The sequence below is a fragment of the Herpailurus yagouaroundi genome, unplaced genomic scaffold, assembly GCF_014898765.1.
Source record: "Herpailurus yagouaroundi ecotype Mexico unplaced genomic scaffold, PumYag 159, whole genome shotgun sequence".
NCBI lineage: Eukaryota > Metazoa > Chordata > Mammalia > Carnivora > Felidae > Herpailurus > Herpailurus yagouaroundi.
Window position 1 is genome coordinate 75,512,396 of NW_024412400.1, and position 17,547 is coordinate 75,529,942.

General features: G+C 37.2%; 1 protein-coding gene across 1 annotated transcript in view; it reads right to left on the reverse strand.

The window, feature by feature from the left end:
- Positions 1 to 17,547, reverse strand: part of MCF2L2 (MCF.2 cell line derived transforming sequence-like 2) — a 271,514-nt gene that overhangs the window by 179,121 nt on the left and 74,846 nt on the right. The window contains exons 4-5 of the mRNA XM_040480870.1: positions 6,061 to 6,151; positions 3,397 to 3,516 (exon numbers count right to left, since the gene is read on the reverse strand). Coding sequence (XP_040336804.1) covers positions 3,397 to 3,516; positions 6,061 to 6,151 — 211 coding nt within the window. The remainder of the gene's footprint in view (positions 1 to 3,396; positions 3,517 to 6,060; positions 6,152 to 17,547) is intronic.

Consider the following 17,547-nt stretch of genomic DNA (forward strand, 5'->3'; position numbering starts at 1 on the left):
AGTATTTTAGGAAATTTGATTAGTAATACAAAATGAAACCAAAAGAGGGAAAATGAGAGTTAGAAAAAGAAATAGAAAAATCCCTTATCTGAGATGGTCAGTTTTCACTGGAATGGATAAAATATTTTCTCAGAGCAATTTGAATTAAAGAGGTTTTTTAATTTGTTTTGAACTGATAATATATGTATGAGATAATAAATTCAAACAGAATAAGAATCTACCTAGATAGAAAATAGTCTTCCTCTCACCCCTACCTCCAGACCTCCAGTTCTACATCTGGAAGGCAACCACTTCAACCAGTTTCTTGATATCTTATACAACCTTCTCAACCTGACCTATGCAAATACAATTACATACATGCCCCTCCTATTTTATTCAAATGAAAGTATACTATCCATACTGTTTTCTCCTTGCTCTTATCCCCACTGAAAAAATATGTCTTAGATGACTTAAAATGTATTTATTTCTTTATTTTGCCATGTACTATTGTAACTTACTTTTTACTGAAAGTATCTTGCATTCATGATGGATGCTTTCTGAGTTTTGGCAAACATTTTAATTTTAAACATTAAATTATTTTTTACATGCAAATAATGTGAAGTTTCCCCCACATGGGATCACTGATGATGACCTAAAACTTAAGGTATCAGTGGGAACGCTCTAATTCCTTGAATAAATACATATATTCATATATGTACATAAGGGAGAAAGACATACATGTTATGTCTAATGATAATAAATAAGGGAGAAGGGAAAGTTCTAGCTTATAGTAGAAGACCAACTTCTGATTTAGTACATGTTCAGGGAGTGTAGCTGGGAAATCATTATTTTGCAATCAATTTAATAAATATTGTTCTAGGCAAGAATTATCAATAGATATTAAATATTAAGTAGATATTAGATATTAAATATAGAGAAGAATCTTTTGAGGAGCAGGATATTTGTATGGTCTTAGAGTGTTTCTCCAAAGATCTGTATTAGTTGCAATGGGAACATAATACATTTGAGAAATTGGACAACACCTTGACTAAGGGGTCAAAATAATGTTACTGATGAGGGGGTAGATGAACACTGTGTGTCTCCACATGTGATGCCATGAGAAGGACATAACATCACTTAAGTAGTATTTGAGCTAGGAATGCATAACCTGGATCAAATCCTGAGAGATCATCACATGAGCCTCAAATGAGGTAAGTTTATTTTTTAAGGGATTATATTCTCTAAGAATGCTAATGTCACAAAAGACAAAGAAAGATTGTGGAAATGTTTCAGATAAAAGGAAACTGAAGAGACATGACAACTATATACACTGATTCTAAACTAGATCCTGTATATAAAAATTCAAATATACATATCACATACATGTATAATACATACATTTACATACCTTTATATGTAAATTTATCTCTATATATTACAAATAGAGATAAATATACATATTTCTATATTAAAGAGAGAAAAAGAGAGATGTATATATCTATAGACATATATAATAATATAGAGACAGAAGCAAGTAGTAAATAAATAATAAAGCAAATGGGGATTAAATGTTGAAATAAGTGAATGAATCTGGGTAAAGGGCATAATATGTCCTTTGTACTAATCTTATTTTTTTCAAATGTTTATTTTATTTATTTTCCAGAGAGAGAGAGAGCACACAAGCAGGAGAGGGGCAGAGAGAGAGGGAGAGAATCCCAAGCAGGCTCCGTCCTGTCAGTGCAGAGCTCAAGGCAGGGCTTGAACCCATGAACCATGAGATCAAAACCTGAGTCTCAACCAAGAGTTGGATGCTTAACTGACTGAGACACCCAGACACCCCAATCTTACTTTTGAAATTTTTCTGAGATTGAAATTATTCGAACTAAACAAAATATAAAACCAAAACTATGTATTAGAAACTTCTCTGTCACTGTATATTCATCTAACCTATTTTCCCCTTTTTTTGTTTTTCCTTTTTTGATTGAGATATAATTTACATCAATAAAATACACAGATTTTTAAGGGCATAAGTCAATTAGCTCTGACAAGTGCTAATTACACACATGTAATACATGTGTGTAATACATTACATGTATTACACACATGTAATACCATCCAATCAAGATATACATTTCCCTAGAAAGTTCCCTTGTGTCTCCTTCCAATCAATTTTCACTACCCTTCACCCCTAACAGCAGCCACCATGTGATTTTCTAACACTATAGCTTAGGTTTGCCTCTTGTTAAACTTTGTATAAAAAGAATCACAGAACATACACCCTTTAGTGTCTAATTTCTTTCTTTCAAGAGAATATTTTGGAGATGTAGCCATGCTGTTATAAATATCAATACTTCATTCTTTTTATTGCTTAATGTCATTCCGTTATGTGACTATGCCACAATTTCTTTATCCATTCACCAGCTGATGGACATTCTTGTACATGTCTCTTTGTGGACATGTGTTTTCACTTTTCTTGGTTGGGTCATAGGTTAGGTATATGTTAGTTGCCACCTGTTTTCACTACGGTTATATCATGACTTATCACTTTTGATGGCTACAAAGTATTTAATTGATTGTGTAGACCATTATTTATTTAACCACTCCCCTGTTGTTGGTCATTATGGTGTTTCCAAGCATTTATCATTACAAACAATTTGGCAATGAATATCATTGTATATGCAGATTTATGCACATGTGTGAGAATATCTATAGAATAACTTTCATAGGAAGGTCAAAGAGTGTGTACACTTTAATTTTTGATAAATGCAGCCAATTAGTCCTTCATATCGATCATTACCAACTTTATTCCAATCAGCAAAGTATGAAAGTGGCTGTTTCCCCCATATCTCAGCCAAAATTACAGGTAAAATTTTTAACCTTGCCATTTTAATTTGTTTTCCTTTGATGAGTATCACATGTTGGTTTTATTTTTATTCTATAGTTAACTACATTTGTGTCACTCCATGTATTAGACCCTTATTTTCTTTTACCCATACCCTTACAATATCCCTCCTGCTTTCCACTTTCTACAGTCTTGAGCACCATCTTCAGATTATATAACTCCAATACCACATTACCCAAGTCACTCCCCAACTGAAAAACCTTCACTGATCCCCACTGCCTACTGAATGAAATCCAGACCTTTTATCCTTACACTGAAAACCTATTCCATGTTTTCTATTTTTTTCCTTCCAAACACTTATCCTATATATATTCCAACAAAAATGGGGCTTCCCCAGGGACCTCACATAAAGTGTGTACTTCCTGCCTCCATGTCCTTACACACGCTGTTCCCTCTGCCCAGAATGCCCTCCTCTCTCTGCCTGTGGAGTCCTACCTTCCTTAGAAACTCAGCCCAAATGCCATCTTCTCCACAGGCCCTGACCAAAAGCAGACAAGATGAAAAGTAATGCTTACCGGCACTTTCATTTTAAATTCATCTCGATAATACTTAATGCCAATGTCAGTGAATGTCCTCTGGATAAAGCGAGATGGACGAAGGATGAATATAAGCTGCAAATTTCCTGGAAATGCTACCTGGAAGGATCATGGAAAGTGTCAGGGCAACTGTCACATCCATTGGTCTCCTTTTGCCCAAGATCACAGAAAGGAAAGTTGAAGTAGACACCAGAGATGCCAAAGAATTAGAATATACATTATAGAATTTCAGAGCTGAAAGAGATAATATTCGAGTAATACAAACCCCCCCTTAAAAATCATACCAAATCAAAAAACCAAAAAATTTCTGATTATAAAAGTATTTCACACTCCTTACAGAAAAAATTCAGAAAATGATGAAAGTATACATTAAGAAAAGAAAACCACCAAAATCACCCATGATCTCATAGCCATTTTTAATATTTCAATCTAATTACTTACAGGCTATTTTCTCTGCTGAAATATCTTTCTCATGGTTGAACTCATACTAGACACATTTTGTAACTTGATTTTTTACTTAATATTATACCATGAGCTTTTATTTCTGTTATTAAAAATTCTTTGGAAACATTATTTTTCATGGGTGTGCAATTTATTTAACCAATCCCTTATTGCTAATGATTTAGGCCTTTCCATACTTTTATCATTATAAATAATACTGAAATGAACATCTTTATTCACATTTGAAACATTTTCTTAGGATAATTTCCCAAAAGAATTATTGACTCAAAGAGTTAGTATTTTAGATGGCTCCTGATGCATATTATTGCCAACTTGTTTTCAGGAAGCCTTGCCTTCATCTTGAGGTAAGGTCCTAAGAAATAAGATAACTCAGATTCATATAACAATTTAATGGCACATATGAGATTCCAAGTCTCCAATTGCTCGTGGCTTCCTTTTCTTCTAGTGGTTCCCCAAAGCAACCTCCCAAGGTGTTTGTTAAAAAAATAAATCTGGTCTTTACCCTGAAATATTCTGATTCACTAGAACTGGGATGAAGTTCACGTATCTATTTTCAACAAGCACCTGACAATTCTGATTAGAAGCCAGATTTGGAGATCCCTGAACTACAGTGTCTTTTAGGCATAAAGTGATAATGTACTTCTTGAACAAATTAGGCTCAAATATTAGATTATTCAAGATTGCCAATGGATCCTGGGAAACTAGAATTCTCTTGAGGTCAGTCCTCTAAAATAGTCATGGGCACTGTCAGGTGTCTAAATCCTCAGAGTATGGACCACAAAATAAATCCTGTAGCCAAACTAAACCAAAGGAACAAAACAATCCATGCACAAAGTGAAGGAAGTCTTCCTTTCCCTCATCTTTGAAATGCAAGCTCATAGGAGCGCCTGGGTGGCTCAGTCGGTTAAGCAGCCGACTTCGGCTCAGGTCATGATCTCACAGCCCGCGAGTTTGAGCCCCGCGTCGGGCTCTGTGCTGACAGCTCAGAGCCTGGAGCCTGTTTCCGATTCTGTGTCTCCCTCTCTCTGACCCTCCCCCGTTCATGCTCTGTCTCTCTCTGTCTCAAAAATAAATAAATGTTAAAAAATAAAAAAAAAAGAAATGCTAGCTCATAAACAGAAGAAGCTTTTATTTTGTTATGTCATAATAAGACAAATGGGCTGAGACACTATTTGTGTTTCTGGCTAAGGCTCTAGATCTGAGACTCTGTAATATGTGCATGTTTGCATGTGTGACTGCCTTTGTAAGTAGGCCTAAGTGAGGTTACAAATGTTCCTCTCTCATCCCAGCCTCCTACACACACATCACCACCCTATTATCTTATCCTCTTCATCCAGTCCCAACTGCCTTAGGCAACCCGTGCTTTCGTGAAAATGCTGGTATGGCTGCTCTGAGGTGTCTGCCTGCTCATGTGGTTGAATTCCCTGGTCTGAGGTCCCTAAGGAGAGAAAGGATACATCTACTTGCTGAAAGGCAACACAGAGAGAGCAAAATCAGACTGATTAGATGGAAAAGGAAATTCATCCAAGGTTGTACAATTTCATACCAAAAGCAAGCACACGTCATATTTTGTCTGGTTTTTCCCATGTCTTTCAATATGGGAAAAACTAATTTGAATACTGAAATGAAGACTGGCTTACGCTGGGTGACCCCTCACCCCACAAAGCAAATCCCAAGACAAGGATCTGGGCATAGAGTTTATTGAGGAGGTGATCCCAGAAAACATAGTGAAGGAGTGGGGGAAGATGAGAACGTGATAACTAGAGAGCCAATGTATCAAGGGGGGCACTGCCGTGAGCAAGAAGGTCTGGGTCCTCTGAGATACTATGTGGTATATATCTCAGAATTGTCCCACTGAGGGGGGTGCAGAAGCTGGAGTATTTATCTATCAATTCCCATAACTCAATAGTTGGTCACTCCTGGGGCATTAACTTTCCAGCACTCCAGGTGACCAGAGAGATCAATAAGGTAGATTCAGGAAGCTTTGGACATGCTCAGGAATTGTCTGCAGTGACCTGCAGGTAGGTGGCAGAGGGGACATGGATGTGACACACAGCCTCTGCTACAGAGACCTTCCCAAAATTTTGCATAAAATAATCGCCTTTTCCTTGTGACTTTGACATGAAATACTTGAACAATTTAAATTACTTTTATAATAACATCACAAAAATGAATATTTACAGCTATTCGTGTCAATGATGCTTTTATGGAGCTCCACTTGTCCCTTCGTCGGTCAATAACAATGACGAATCCAATGCTGGCAGCCTCCACACTGCAAAAAAAAAAAGGGTGGTCAGTATCAGAGACCTGGTGAGACACATGGGTTCTGGGTGGCTCTCTAAGTAGTACATTCTACAGCCTCTGGCACTCCTGGCTCATGTGTAAACATATGCATTGTTCTTCCCTAACAAAGGAACCAACTTCCTCTCCTTAACTCAGTCTGGCAGCCTTAACAAAACAGAAACACTTGGCATCTCAGACTCTCTCAAGGGCTCTGTTTATGGTTGGCAAGTGTCTGAAATACCCAAGGAGCATATGTGCTCATACCAGAAGGAACATGCACGTCAGTTAGGCATCACACGTCCCAGTGTATGCTGAGGACTTCAAGGTTGAGCTCTGCTGTCTTTCCAACTCCCAAAACTGACATTCATGGAGCTATCAATATGCTTCCATAGGAGTCAGTCCTAGAGGTGTTCAGAAATAATGCATGTCTGTGGGAAAAACAACCCCCTTCCAATGCCCGGTTATACACAGTCAGCAAATTATATCCACTGACAAATTATATCTTCACTAAGAACCAAAGGATGTTGTTTGGCCCCTCCTAAGTCCCCACAAAATTCTTTTAAGCTGAAGTCCCAAAAATGAAAACATGTTTCTTCTTTCTCCTTTGGAAGGAACTATGATATACAGGAAAGAGCAAAGGATTGGATTCTAGTAGCTCAAATCCTAGTGCTGCCACTTATCAGCACTGTGACATTGGGGAAATCCTCTAACCTCTCTAAAACTCAGTTTCCCTCTCTGTAAAATGGAAATAACACCATCAATAATGAAGTCATTAAAAGCATAAATTCTGAAGCCACACTGCCTAGGTTTGAAGCTTGAATTCCAGCATTTATATATTGTGTATGGGGATGGAGAGAAGAGTTACTTAGCCTCTATAGTTTCTAAAATGTCCCATTTGTAAAGTAAGAACAAAAATAGTACCTATTTGTATGGCCAATGTGAGGATTAAATGAGTATATATGACAAAAATACATAAAAGGCTCAAAATAATGCCTGGTACTTAGCATATATACATTGTATTTATACTAATATTATGATTATTTCTTATGTGTTTGTCATGGTGATGAAAAGAGATCAAGTACATGAAAAGTAGGTGGTCTCTAGTAAACCTTTAATAACTTCTTAATATTGGGTAAACAATGAGCTTTACCCTAAAAAAGTGCCTGTATGTGAATAAGGCAGATGATCTAAGCAAATACTGTAAGAAAACACAAGTTTTCTTGTGTTTTATCACAGTTCCACTATGACCCAGGTTCTCCCACTGGGAACATTTCCCAGGACACAGTACGAGGAGGGGTGTTCTCACTGTGTAAAAGAGGAAGAGACTGGCGATTATGAAAGCAAAAGTAGCCAGAACTTGAGGAGGGTGGCTGCGAAGAAGGAAAGTCTCAGAGAGGGAACCCCAGAAATCTTCATGGAAGTTCTCCTTTAATGCTTGGCCAACTCCGAGGCCCACTGTTTCAGGCAAGATTCCAGGAGGCTGACAGAGAACAACAACTACACATGTGAGAACTGATGAAAAGTTATAAAGTTTAAATATCTCTGGAGAAAGATAATTGGCATTGGGCCCAACAAGAATAGACAGAATTTGATGAGCACTCTGGGCCTTTAGTTGAAACCCTAGAAAGGCCATACTCTATGAAACATCATAGGAATTGTGATTAAGGTTACACTCTAGGAGTAAGGACAAAGCAGAAATGGACTGGCCCCCAAGAAAACCTAAAACCAGACCTCAAAAAGATCAAGGCGATCTACCAGTAATTTAACTTTCTGACAAATTGAAACTCAATGCTCTCTGTAAATAGATACACCTCTACAACATATCATCTACAATATCCAGGGTAAATTAAAAAATTAATAGAAGTCCAAAAAAACAAGAAGAAAACAATAATTAAGAGATAAAATGGTCAAGAACTATAGACTCAAAGATATTCCTGGTTTTAGCAGACAACAACTTTAAAATAATTATGATCAATATGTTAAGAAAAATAATTATGATCCATACACATAGACAAAATGGATTAAAAGATGCATTATTTCAGCTGAAAATCAGAAACTATAATAATCAAATGAACTTCCTAAAATTACAAAACGCCAGGGGCACCTGGGTGGCTCAGTCAGTTAAGAGTCTGACTTCAGCTCAGGTCATGATCTTGTGGATCGTGGGTTCAAGCCCCGCATCAGGCTCTGTGCTGACAGCTCAGAGCCTGGAGCCTGCTTCGGATTCTGTGTCTCCCCCTCTCTCTCTGCCCCTCCCCCCCTTATCTCTCTCAAAAATAAATAAACATTAAAAAAATTACAAAACACCAATATTTGAAATTAAGAATTCATTGGATTTGTTTAACAGCAGCTTGAACACAGCACAGATAGGTGAAACTGAAAACATCACTGAAAATACTCAAACTGAAGCACAGACAGGGGGAAAAGAGGAAAGAATATAATGTAATAGAATGTAAAAGAGAAGTAGAACATGAACAGAAACAATATTTAAAAAAAATAACAATGAAGAGTTTTCCATATCTGATCAAAGGCCTCAACTCACAGATTCAAGCAGCTCTTCTAATACCAAGCAAAATAAATACAAAGAAAACTTCACCAGGCATATCAGAGCCAAGTGGCTCAAAATTAAAGATAAGAAGAAACCCAGCATTTGGTGAAAAAAATTATTAACTCCAGAAGATTAATGTTAAAAATTATCACTGGCTTTTCAACAAAAATTACAGAAGCTACAATCCAATGCAATGTTATCTTTAGAGGAGTAACCTGAAAAAAAACGACCCATTTAGCATCCTACACGAACTGAAAATTCATCTTATTTTTTTATTTTTTATTTGTTTGGTTTTTTTTCATATATATAATTTATTGTCAAGTTAGCTAACAGAGTATACAGTGTTCTCTTGGCTTTGGGAGTAGATTCCCATGATTCATCACTTACATACCATACCCAATGCTGATCCCAACAAGTGCCCTCCTCAATGCCCAGTACCCATTATCCTCTCCCCCCTCTGCCCTCCCCATCAACCCTCAGTTTGTTCTCTGCATTTAAGAATCTCTTATGGTTTGTTTCCCTCGGTTTCTAACTATTTTTTCCTTCCCTTTCCCCGTGGTCTTCTGTTAAGTTTTTCAAATTCCATATGTGAATGAGAACATATGATACCTGTATTTCTCTGACTGACTTATTTCATTCAGCATAATACCCTCCAGTTCCATCCACATTGTTGCAAATGGCAAGAGTTCATTCTTTTTCATTGCCAAGTAGTATTCCATTGTGTGTGTGTGTGTGTGTGTGTGTGTGTGTGTGTGTATTACACCACATCTTCTTTATCCATTTTTTTCAATATATGAAATTTATTGTCAAATTAGTTTCCATACAACACCCAGTGCTCATCCCAAAAGGTGTCCTCCTCAATACCCATCACGCACCCTCCCCTCCCTCCCACCCCCATCAACCCTCAGTTTGTTCTCAGTTTTTAAGAGTCTCTTATGCTTTGGCTCTCTCCCACTCTAACCTCTTTTTTTTTTTCCTTCCCCTCCCCCATGGGTTTCTGTTAAGTTTCTCAGGATCCACATAAGAGTGAAACCATATGGTATCTGTCTTTCTCTGTATGGCTTATTTCATTTAGCATAACACTCTCCAGTTCCATCCACATTGCTACAAAGGGCCATATTTCGTTCTTTCTCATTGCCATGTAGTACTCCATTGTGTACATAAACCACAATTTCTTTATCCATTCATCAGTTGATGGACATTTAGGCTCTTTCCATAATTTGGCTATTGTTGAGAGTGCTGCTATAAACATTGGGGTACAAGTGCCCCTATGCATCAGTACTCCTGTGTCCCTTGGATAAATTCCTAGCAGTGCTATTGCTGGGTCATAGGATAGGTCTATTTTTAATTTTCTGAGGAACCTCCACACTGTTTTCCGGAGTGGCTGCACCAATTTGCATTCCCACCAACAGTGCAAGAGGGTTCCTGTTTCTCCACATCCTTGCCAGCATCTATAGTCTCCTGATTTGTTCATTTTGGCCACTCTGACTGGCGTGAGGTGATATCTGAGTGTGGTTTTGATTTGTATTTCCCTGATAAGGAGCGACGCTGAACATCTTTTCATGTGCATGTTGGCCATCCAGATGTCTTCTTTAGAGAAGTGTCTATTCATGTTTTCTGCCCATTTCTTCACTGGGTTATTTGCTTTTCGGGTGTGGAGTTTGGTGAGCTCTTTATAGATTTTGGATACTAGCCCTTTGTCCGATATGTCATTTGCAAATATCTTTTCCCACTCCGTTGGTTGCCTTTTAGTTTTGTTGGTTGTTTCCTTTGCTGTGCAGAAGCTTTTTATCTTCATAAGGTCCCAGTAATTCACTTTTGCTTTTAATTCCCTTGCCTTTGGGGATGTGTCGAGTAAGAGATTGCTACGGCTGAGGTCAGAGAGGTCTTTTCCTGCTTTCTCCTCTAGGGTTTTGATGGTTTCCTGTCTCACATTCAGGTCCTTTATCCATTTTGAGTTTATTTTTGTGAATGGTGTGAGAAAGTGGTCTAGTTTCAACCTTCTGCATGTTGCTGTCCAGTTCTCCCAGCACCATTTGTTAAAGAGACTGTCTTTTTTCCATTGGATGTTCTTTCCTGCTTTGTCAAAGATGAGTTGGCCATACGTTTGTGGGTCTAGTTCTGGGGTTTCTATTCTATTCCGTTGGTCTATGTGTCTGTTTTTGTGCCAATACCATGCTGTCTTGATGATGACAGCTTTGTAGTAGAGGCTAAAGTCTGGGATTGTGATGCCTCCTGCTTTGGTCTTCTTCTTCAAAATTACTTTGGCTATTCGGGGCCTTTTGTGGTTCCATATGAATTTGAGGATTGCTTGTTCTAGTTTCGAGAAGAATGCTGGTGCAATTTTGATTGGGATTGCATTGAATGTGTAGACAGCTTTGGGTAGTATTGACATTTTGACAATATTTATTCTTCCAATCCATGAGCAGGGAATGTCTTTCCATTTCTTTAAATCTTCTTCAATTACCTTCATAAGTTTTCTATAGTTTTCAGCATACAGATCTTTTACATCTTTGGTTAGATTTATTCCTAGGTAAATCCATTTTTAAAAATGAAGGTGGAATAAGGACATTTCCAAATAACCAAAGCTGAGAGAATTTATTGCCAGTAGACATTCACTTCAAGAAACGGTAAAGGAGGGGCGCCTGGGTGGCTCAGGTCATGATCTCGCGGTCCGTGAGTTCCAGCCCCGCGTTGGACTCTGTGCTGAGAGCTCAGAGCCTGGAGCCTACTTCAGATTCTGTGTCTCCCTCTCTCTGACCCTCCCCCGTTCATGCTCTGTCTCTCCCTGTCTCAAAAATAAATAACCGTTAAAAAAAAAAAAAAGAAACGTTAAAGGATGTTCTTGAGGCTGAATAAAGTTGGAAGCATGAAAGTGGAAGAAAAATAAACAGCCTAAAAAGGAGTTTCAGCTTCTGATTAGTAAGACGTGTATTCTTATTTAAAAAATTTACTAGAGAGTATAATGCTAAGTGAAATAAATCAGTCAGAGAAAGACAAATACCATGACTTCACTCATATGTGGAATTTAAGAAACAAGACAAATGAGCAAAGGAGGAGAAAAAAAGAGAGAGGCAAACCAAGAAACAGATTCTTAACTGTAGAGAACACACTGATGGTTACCAGAGGGGGATGGAGATACAGGAAATAGGTGATGGGGATTAAGAAGGGCACTTGTTGTGATGAGCACAGGGTGATGTATGGAAATGTTGAATCACTCTATTGTACACCTGAAACCAATATTACACTGTATGTGAACTTTTCTGGAATTTGAATAAAAACTTAAAAAAAAAACCTTCATGGAAGCTGGCTGGGCAGAGGTTAGGAGCTATACCACGAATGCTGAGTCCTCTTCAGTTTAGTTACTTTTCTTTATTGCCCAAAACATTGATTGTAACACTGAGGTTTACTGACATTTAATGGGATGCAGTGTGACAATAGATGTCTATAAAGCAGTTGATGCAACAACAACAAACTGGCTATATTAAAAACTTCTATTTGTCCTTAAAGATGTTAGAGAACTCTGAAGACAAAGAAAACTTCCATAGTGAGCAGATACTAGAAGAGGCTTTCATTTGAAGTGGTGGTTGCTTATTTTGATAATAGGCAAATGAACGTCCCTGAAAGGAAATAATCCCACACAGTAACCTAAATCTGCAAAAGGAATGAAGAGCATTCTAAACATTACATATGTGGACAAATATTATCAACTGTGTTTTTTATTTTCACTAAAAGACTGTTGCCTATTAAAAGTGAAAACAATATTTAAGTATTATTAAATACATTACATATGTAAAAAGTTACATACTGTAACACTAGAGAAACCATTGCTTAAAATTCAGTCTATTGGACTGGATTTTAATCTACTGGAGATTAAATGGAATACTGAAAATATCTGAATAACCCAAAAGAGAGCAGGTGCTGTAGACTAAATGTGTCCTTCCAAAATTCTTATGAAGTTGTAACTCACAATATGACTATAATTAGAGATGGGGCCTGCAAGAAGGTAATAAAGGTTAAATAAGGTCATAAAGGTTGATAGGGTTAGTGCCCTCCTAAGAACCTTGATTTTGGACTTCTAGCCTCCAGAGTTGTGAGAAAACAAATTTTGTTATTTCAGTCATCCAGTCTATGGTAAACTGTTATGGTAGCCAGAGCAGACAAACATAGCGGTAAAGGAGAAATAAAGAACAAGTCACAAATGGTACAAATAGCAAGATGGTGGATTTAAATCCAACCAATCTCTATAATCACATTAGGTGGAAATGGTCTATATTACTCCACTGAAAAGGCATAGAGTGTTAGAATAAAAATACTTGATTAGAAGAGAATGATTATGCTTGAAACATGGGAACAGTCATAGAAAGAAAAAGTATGATAAAAGATGTACCATGCAATTACTAATTATAAGAAAGCCAGTTCAACACAAGGAGTATTGGCAGAGACATGTGATTCACACTGAACATGTGTCAGTTCATCAGGAAGACATAACAATCCTAAAGGTGTACATATACAGTAACATTGCTTCAAAACACATTAATTTGAAATTAATAAAGCTAAAAGAAAAATAGATAAGTTCCATAAAGTTAGAGACTTCTGTCTTAGTAACTAAAAGCCAGCAAGGACACAGACTTGACCTTGAAGAGCTCAACATTCAACAACTGCAGAACACTCATTCTTCTCCAATACACACAGGACATTTATCAAAATACTTCACTATCCTAGGCCATAAAGCAAATTTCAACAAATCTTTAAATGACTGCAATTGTACAGGGTGTATTTCTGATCACTGTGGAATTAAAATGGAATGCTGTTATTTTTCTGCTTTCTATTTCATTTAGCTTTTTGGTGGGAGAGGGGTTTTTTTCACAATATCCTTCCTTCTCTTTTCTTTGGGTTTAATTGTAATTATTTTTTTTTAATTTCTCAAGGTGGAAGATCAGACCATTGATTTAAAACCTTCCTCTCTTCTAATAAAAATGTTTATAACTAAAGCTTTATATCACTTACATTTTGATATACTGTTTTGTTATTATTTAGTGATAATGTTTTCTAATTTCCTTTCTGATTTATTCTTTGGTCCACAGATATTTTAGAGAGGGTTGCTCAACTTCCAAATAGTTTGCAATTTTTCTAATCAGTGGTGATAAAAGTGAAAATAGTGGTTTTCTTTTTTATTATTTTATTTTTTTAAATATAATGTATTTTCAAGTTAGCTAACATACATTGTATGCAGTGTGCTCTTGGTTTCAGGCGTAGATTCCCATGATTCATCACTTACATACAACACCCAGTGCTTATACCAACAAGTGCCCTCTCAATGGCCATCACCCATTTTCCCCTCTCTCCCACCCCTCTCCCCATCAACCCTCAGTTTATTCTCTGTATTTAAGAGTCTCTTATGGTTTGCCTCCCTCTCTGTTTGAAACTATTTTTCCCCTTCCCTTCCCCCATAACTTCCCCCATAAGTTTCTCAAGTTGCACATATGACTGAAAACATATGATATCTGTCTCTGACTGACCAATTTAACTTAGCATAATACCCTCCATTTCCACCCACGTCGTTGCATATGGCATGATTTCATTCTTTTTCATTGCCAAGTAATATTCCATTGTATACATAAACCACATCTTCTTTATCCATTCATCTGTTGATGAACATTTGGGCTCTTTCCATCATTTGGCTATTGTTGAAAGCACTGCTATAAACATTGGAGTACATATGCCTCTATGAATCAGCACTCCTGTATCCTTTGGATAAATTCCTAGTAGTGCTATTGCTGGGTCATAGGGTAGTTCTATTTTTAATTTTTTGAGGAACTTCCACACTGTTTCCCAGAGCAGCTGCACAAATTTGCAAGAGGGTTCCTGTTTCTCCACACCCTCACCAGCATCTGTTGTTTCCTGAGTTGTTAATTTTAGCCACTCTGAACAGATGTGAGGTGGTATCTCAGTGTGGTTTTGATTTGTATTTCCCTGATGATGAGTGATGTTGAGCATCTTTTCATGTGTCTGTTGTCCATCTGGATGTCTTCTTTGGAAAAGTATCTATTCATATCTTCTGCCCATTTTTTCACTGGATTATTTGTTTTTCGGGTATTGAGTTTGGTAAGTTCTCTATAGATTTTGAATACTAACCCTTTATCTGATATGTCATGCACAAATATCTTCTCCCATTCTGTTGGTTGCCTTTTAGTTTTGTTGATTGTTTCTTTTGCAATTCAGAAGCTTTTTATCTTGATGAAGTCTCAATAGTTCATTTCTGCTTTTATTTCACTTGCCTTCAGAGACGTGTTGAGTAAGAAGTTGCTATAGCTGAGGTCAAAGAGGTTGCTGTCTATTTTCTCCTCTAGGTTTTTGATGGTTTCCTGTCTCACATTGAGGTCTTTAATCCATTTTTAGTTTATTTTTGTGTATGGGGTAAGAAAGTGGTCCAGTTTCATTCTTCTGCATGCTGCTGTCCAGTTCTCCCAGTACCATTTGCTAAAGAGACTATCTTTTTCCATTGGATACTCTTTCCTGCTTTGTCAAAGGTTAGTTAGCTATACATCTGTGGGTCCAATTCTCAGTTCTCTATTCTATTCCATTGGTCTCTGTGTCTGTTTTTGTGCCAACGCCATACTGTCTTGATGATTACAGCTGTGTAGTAGAGGCTAAAGTCCAGGATCGTGATGCCTCCCACTCTGGCTTTCTTTTTCAACATTATTTTGGCTATTCAGGGTCTTTTGTGGTTCCTCACATATTTTAGGATTATTTGTTATTCAGCTACAATTTTAGATTTAGAGTCATTTGTTCTTCTTCCATTATAGTATAAAATGTACTGGGTATAAGAAGGAAAAGCTGTTCTCTATACATGTGACTCCATGTACAGTATAAACACTGAAGATTTATGTTATAATTGTTTCAACCTGGGAGCATGTGGTTACCTAGACAAGGAGAAATGCCTCACAAGACCAGCAACAGGACTGACAATTTCTGTGGTGTTTTCTTTTTTTTTTTTAATTTTTATTTAATTTATTTTTTTAATTTACATCCAAGTTAGTTAGCATATAGAACAACAATGATTTCAGGAGTCGATTCCTTAATGCTCCTTACCCATTTAGCCCATCCCCCCCTCACACCCCCTCCAGTAACCTTCTGTTTGTTCTCCATGTTTAAGAGTCTCTTATGTTTTGTCCCTCTCCCTGGTTTTAGATTATTTTTGCTTCCCTTCCCTTATGTTCATCTGTTCTGTGTCTTAAAGTCCTCATATAAGTGAAGTCATGATATTTGTCTTTCTCTGACTGACTAATTTCCCTTAGCATAATACCCTCTAGTTCCATCCACATAGTTGCAAATGGCAAGATTTCATTCTTTTTGATTGCTGAGTAATACTGCATTGTATATACAACATCTTCTTTATCCTTTCATCCATTGATGGACATTTGGGCTCTTTCCATACTTTGGCTATTGTCAATAGTGCTGCTATAAACATTGGGGTGCATGTGTACCTTTGAAAGAGCATACCTGTATCCCTTGGATAAACACCTAGTAGTGCAATTGCTACTAGGGTCGTAGGGTAGTTCTAGTTTTTAATTTTTTTGAGGAACCTCCATACTGTTTTCCAGAGTGGCTGCACCAGCTTACATTCCCACCAGCAGTGTAAAAGAGATCCTCTTTCCCTGAATCCTTGCCAACATTGTTGTTGCCTGAGTTATTAATGTTAGCCGTTCTGACAGGTGTGATGTGGTATCTCACTGTGGTTTTGATTTGTATTTCCCTGATAATGAGTGACTTTGAGCATCATTTCATGTGTCTGTTGGCCATCTGGATGTCTTCTTCAGAGAAGTGTCTGTTCATGTCTTTAGCCCATTTCTTCACTGGATTATTTGTTTTTTGGGTGCTGAGTTTGATAAGATATTTATAGATTTTGGATAATAACCCTTTATCTGATCTGTCGTTTGCAAATATCGTCTCCCATTCCATTGGTTGCCTTTTAATTTTGCTGCTTGTTTCCCTAGCTGTGCAGAAGTTTTTACCTTCATGAGGTCCCAATATTTCATTTTTGCTTTTGTTTCTGTTGCCTCTGGAGACGTGTTGAATAAGAAGTTGCTGCAGCCAAGGTCAAAGAGGTTTTTGCCTGCTTTGTCCTTGAGGATTTTGATGGCTTTTTGCCTTGCATTTAGGTCCTTCATCCATTTTTAGTTTATTTTTGTGTATGGTGTAAGAAAGTGGTCCACGTTCATTCTTCTACATGTTGCTGTCCAGTTTTCCCAGCACCACTTGCTAAAGAGACTCTCTTTATTCCATTGGATAGCTTTCCTGCTTTGTCAAAGATTAGTTGGCCATATGTTTGTGGGTCCATTTCTGAGTTCTCTATTCTGTTGCATTGATCCAGGTGTCTGTTTTTGTGCCAGTACCATACTGTCTTGATGATTACAGCTTTGTAATATAGCTTGAAGTCCGGCATTGTGATGCCTCCTGCTTTGGTTTTCTTTTTCAACATTACTTTGGCTATTCAGAGTCTTTTCTGGCTCCATACAAATTTTAGGATTGTTTGTTCTAGCTCTGTGAAGAATTCTGGTGTTATTTTGATAGGGATTGCACTGAATACGTAGATTGCTTTGGGTAGTATTGACATTTTAACAATTTTTGTTCTTCCTATCCAGGAACATGGAATCTTTTTCCATTTTTTTGTGTCTTCTTCAATTTCATTCATAAGCTTTCTATAGTTCTCAGTGTATAGGTTTTTCACCTCTTCAGTTAGATTTATTCCTAGGTACTTTATAGTTTTTGGTGCAATTGTAAATGGCATCAATTCCTTGGTTTCTCTTTCTGTTGCTTCATTGTTGGTGTAT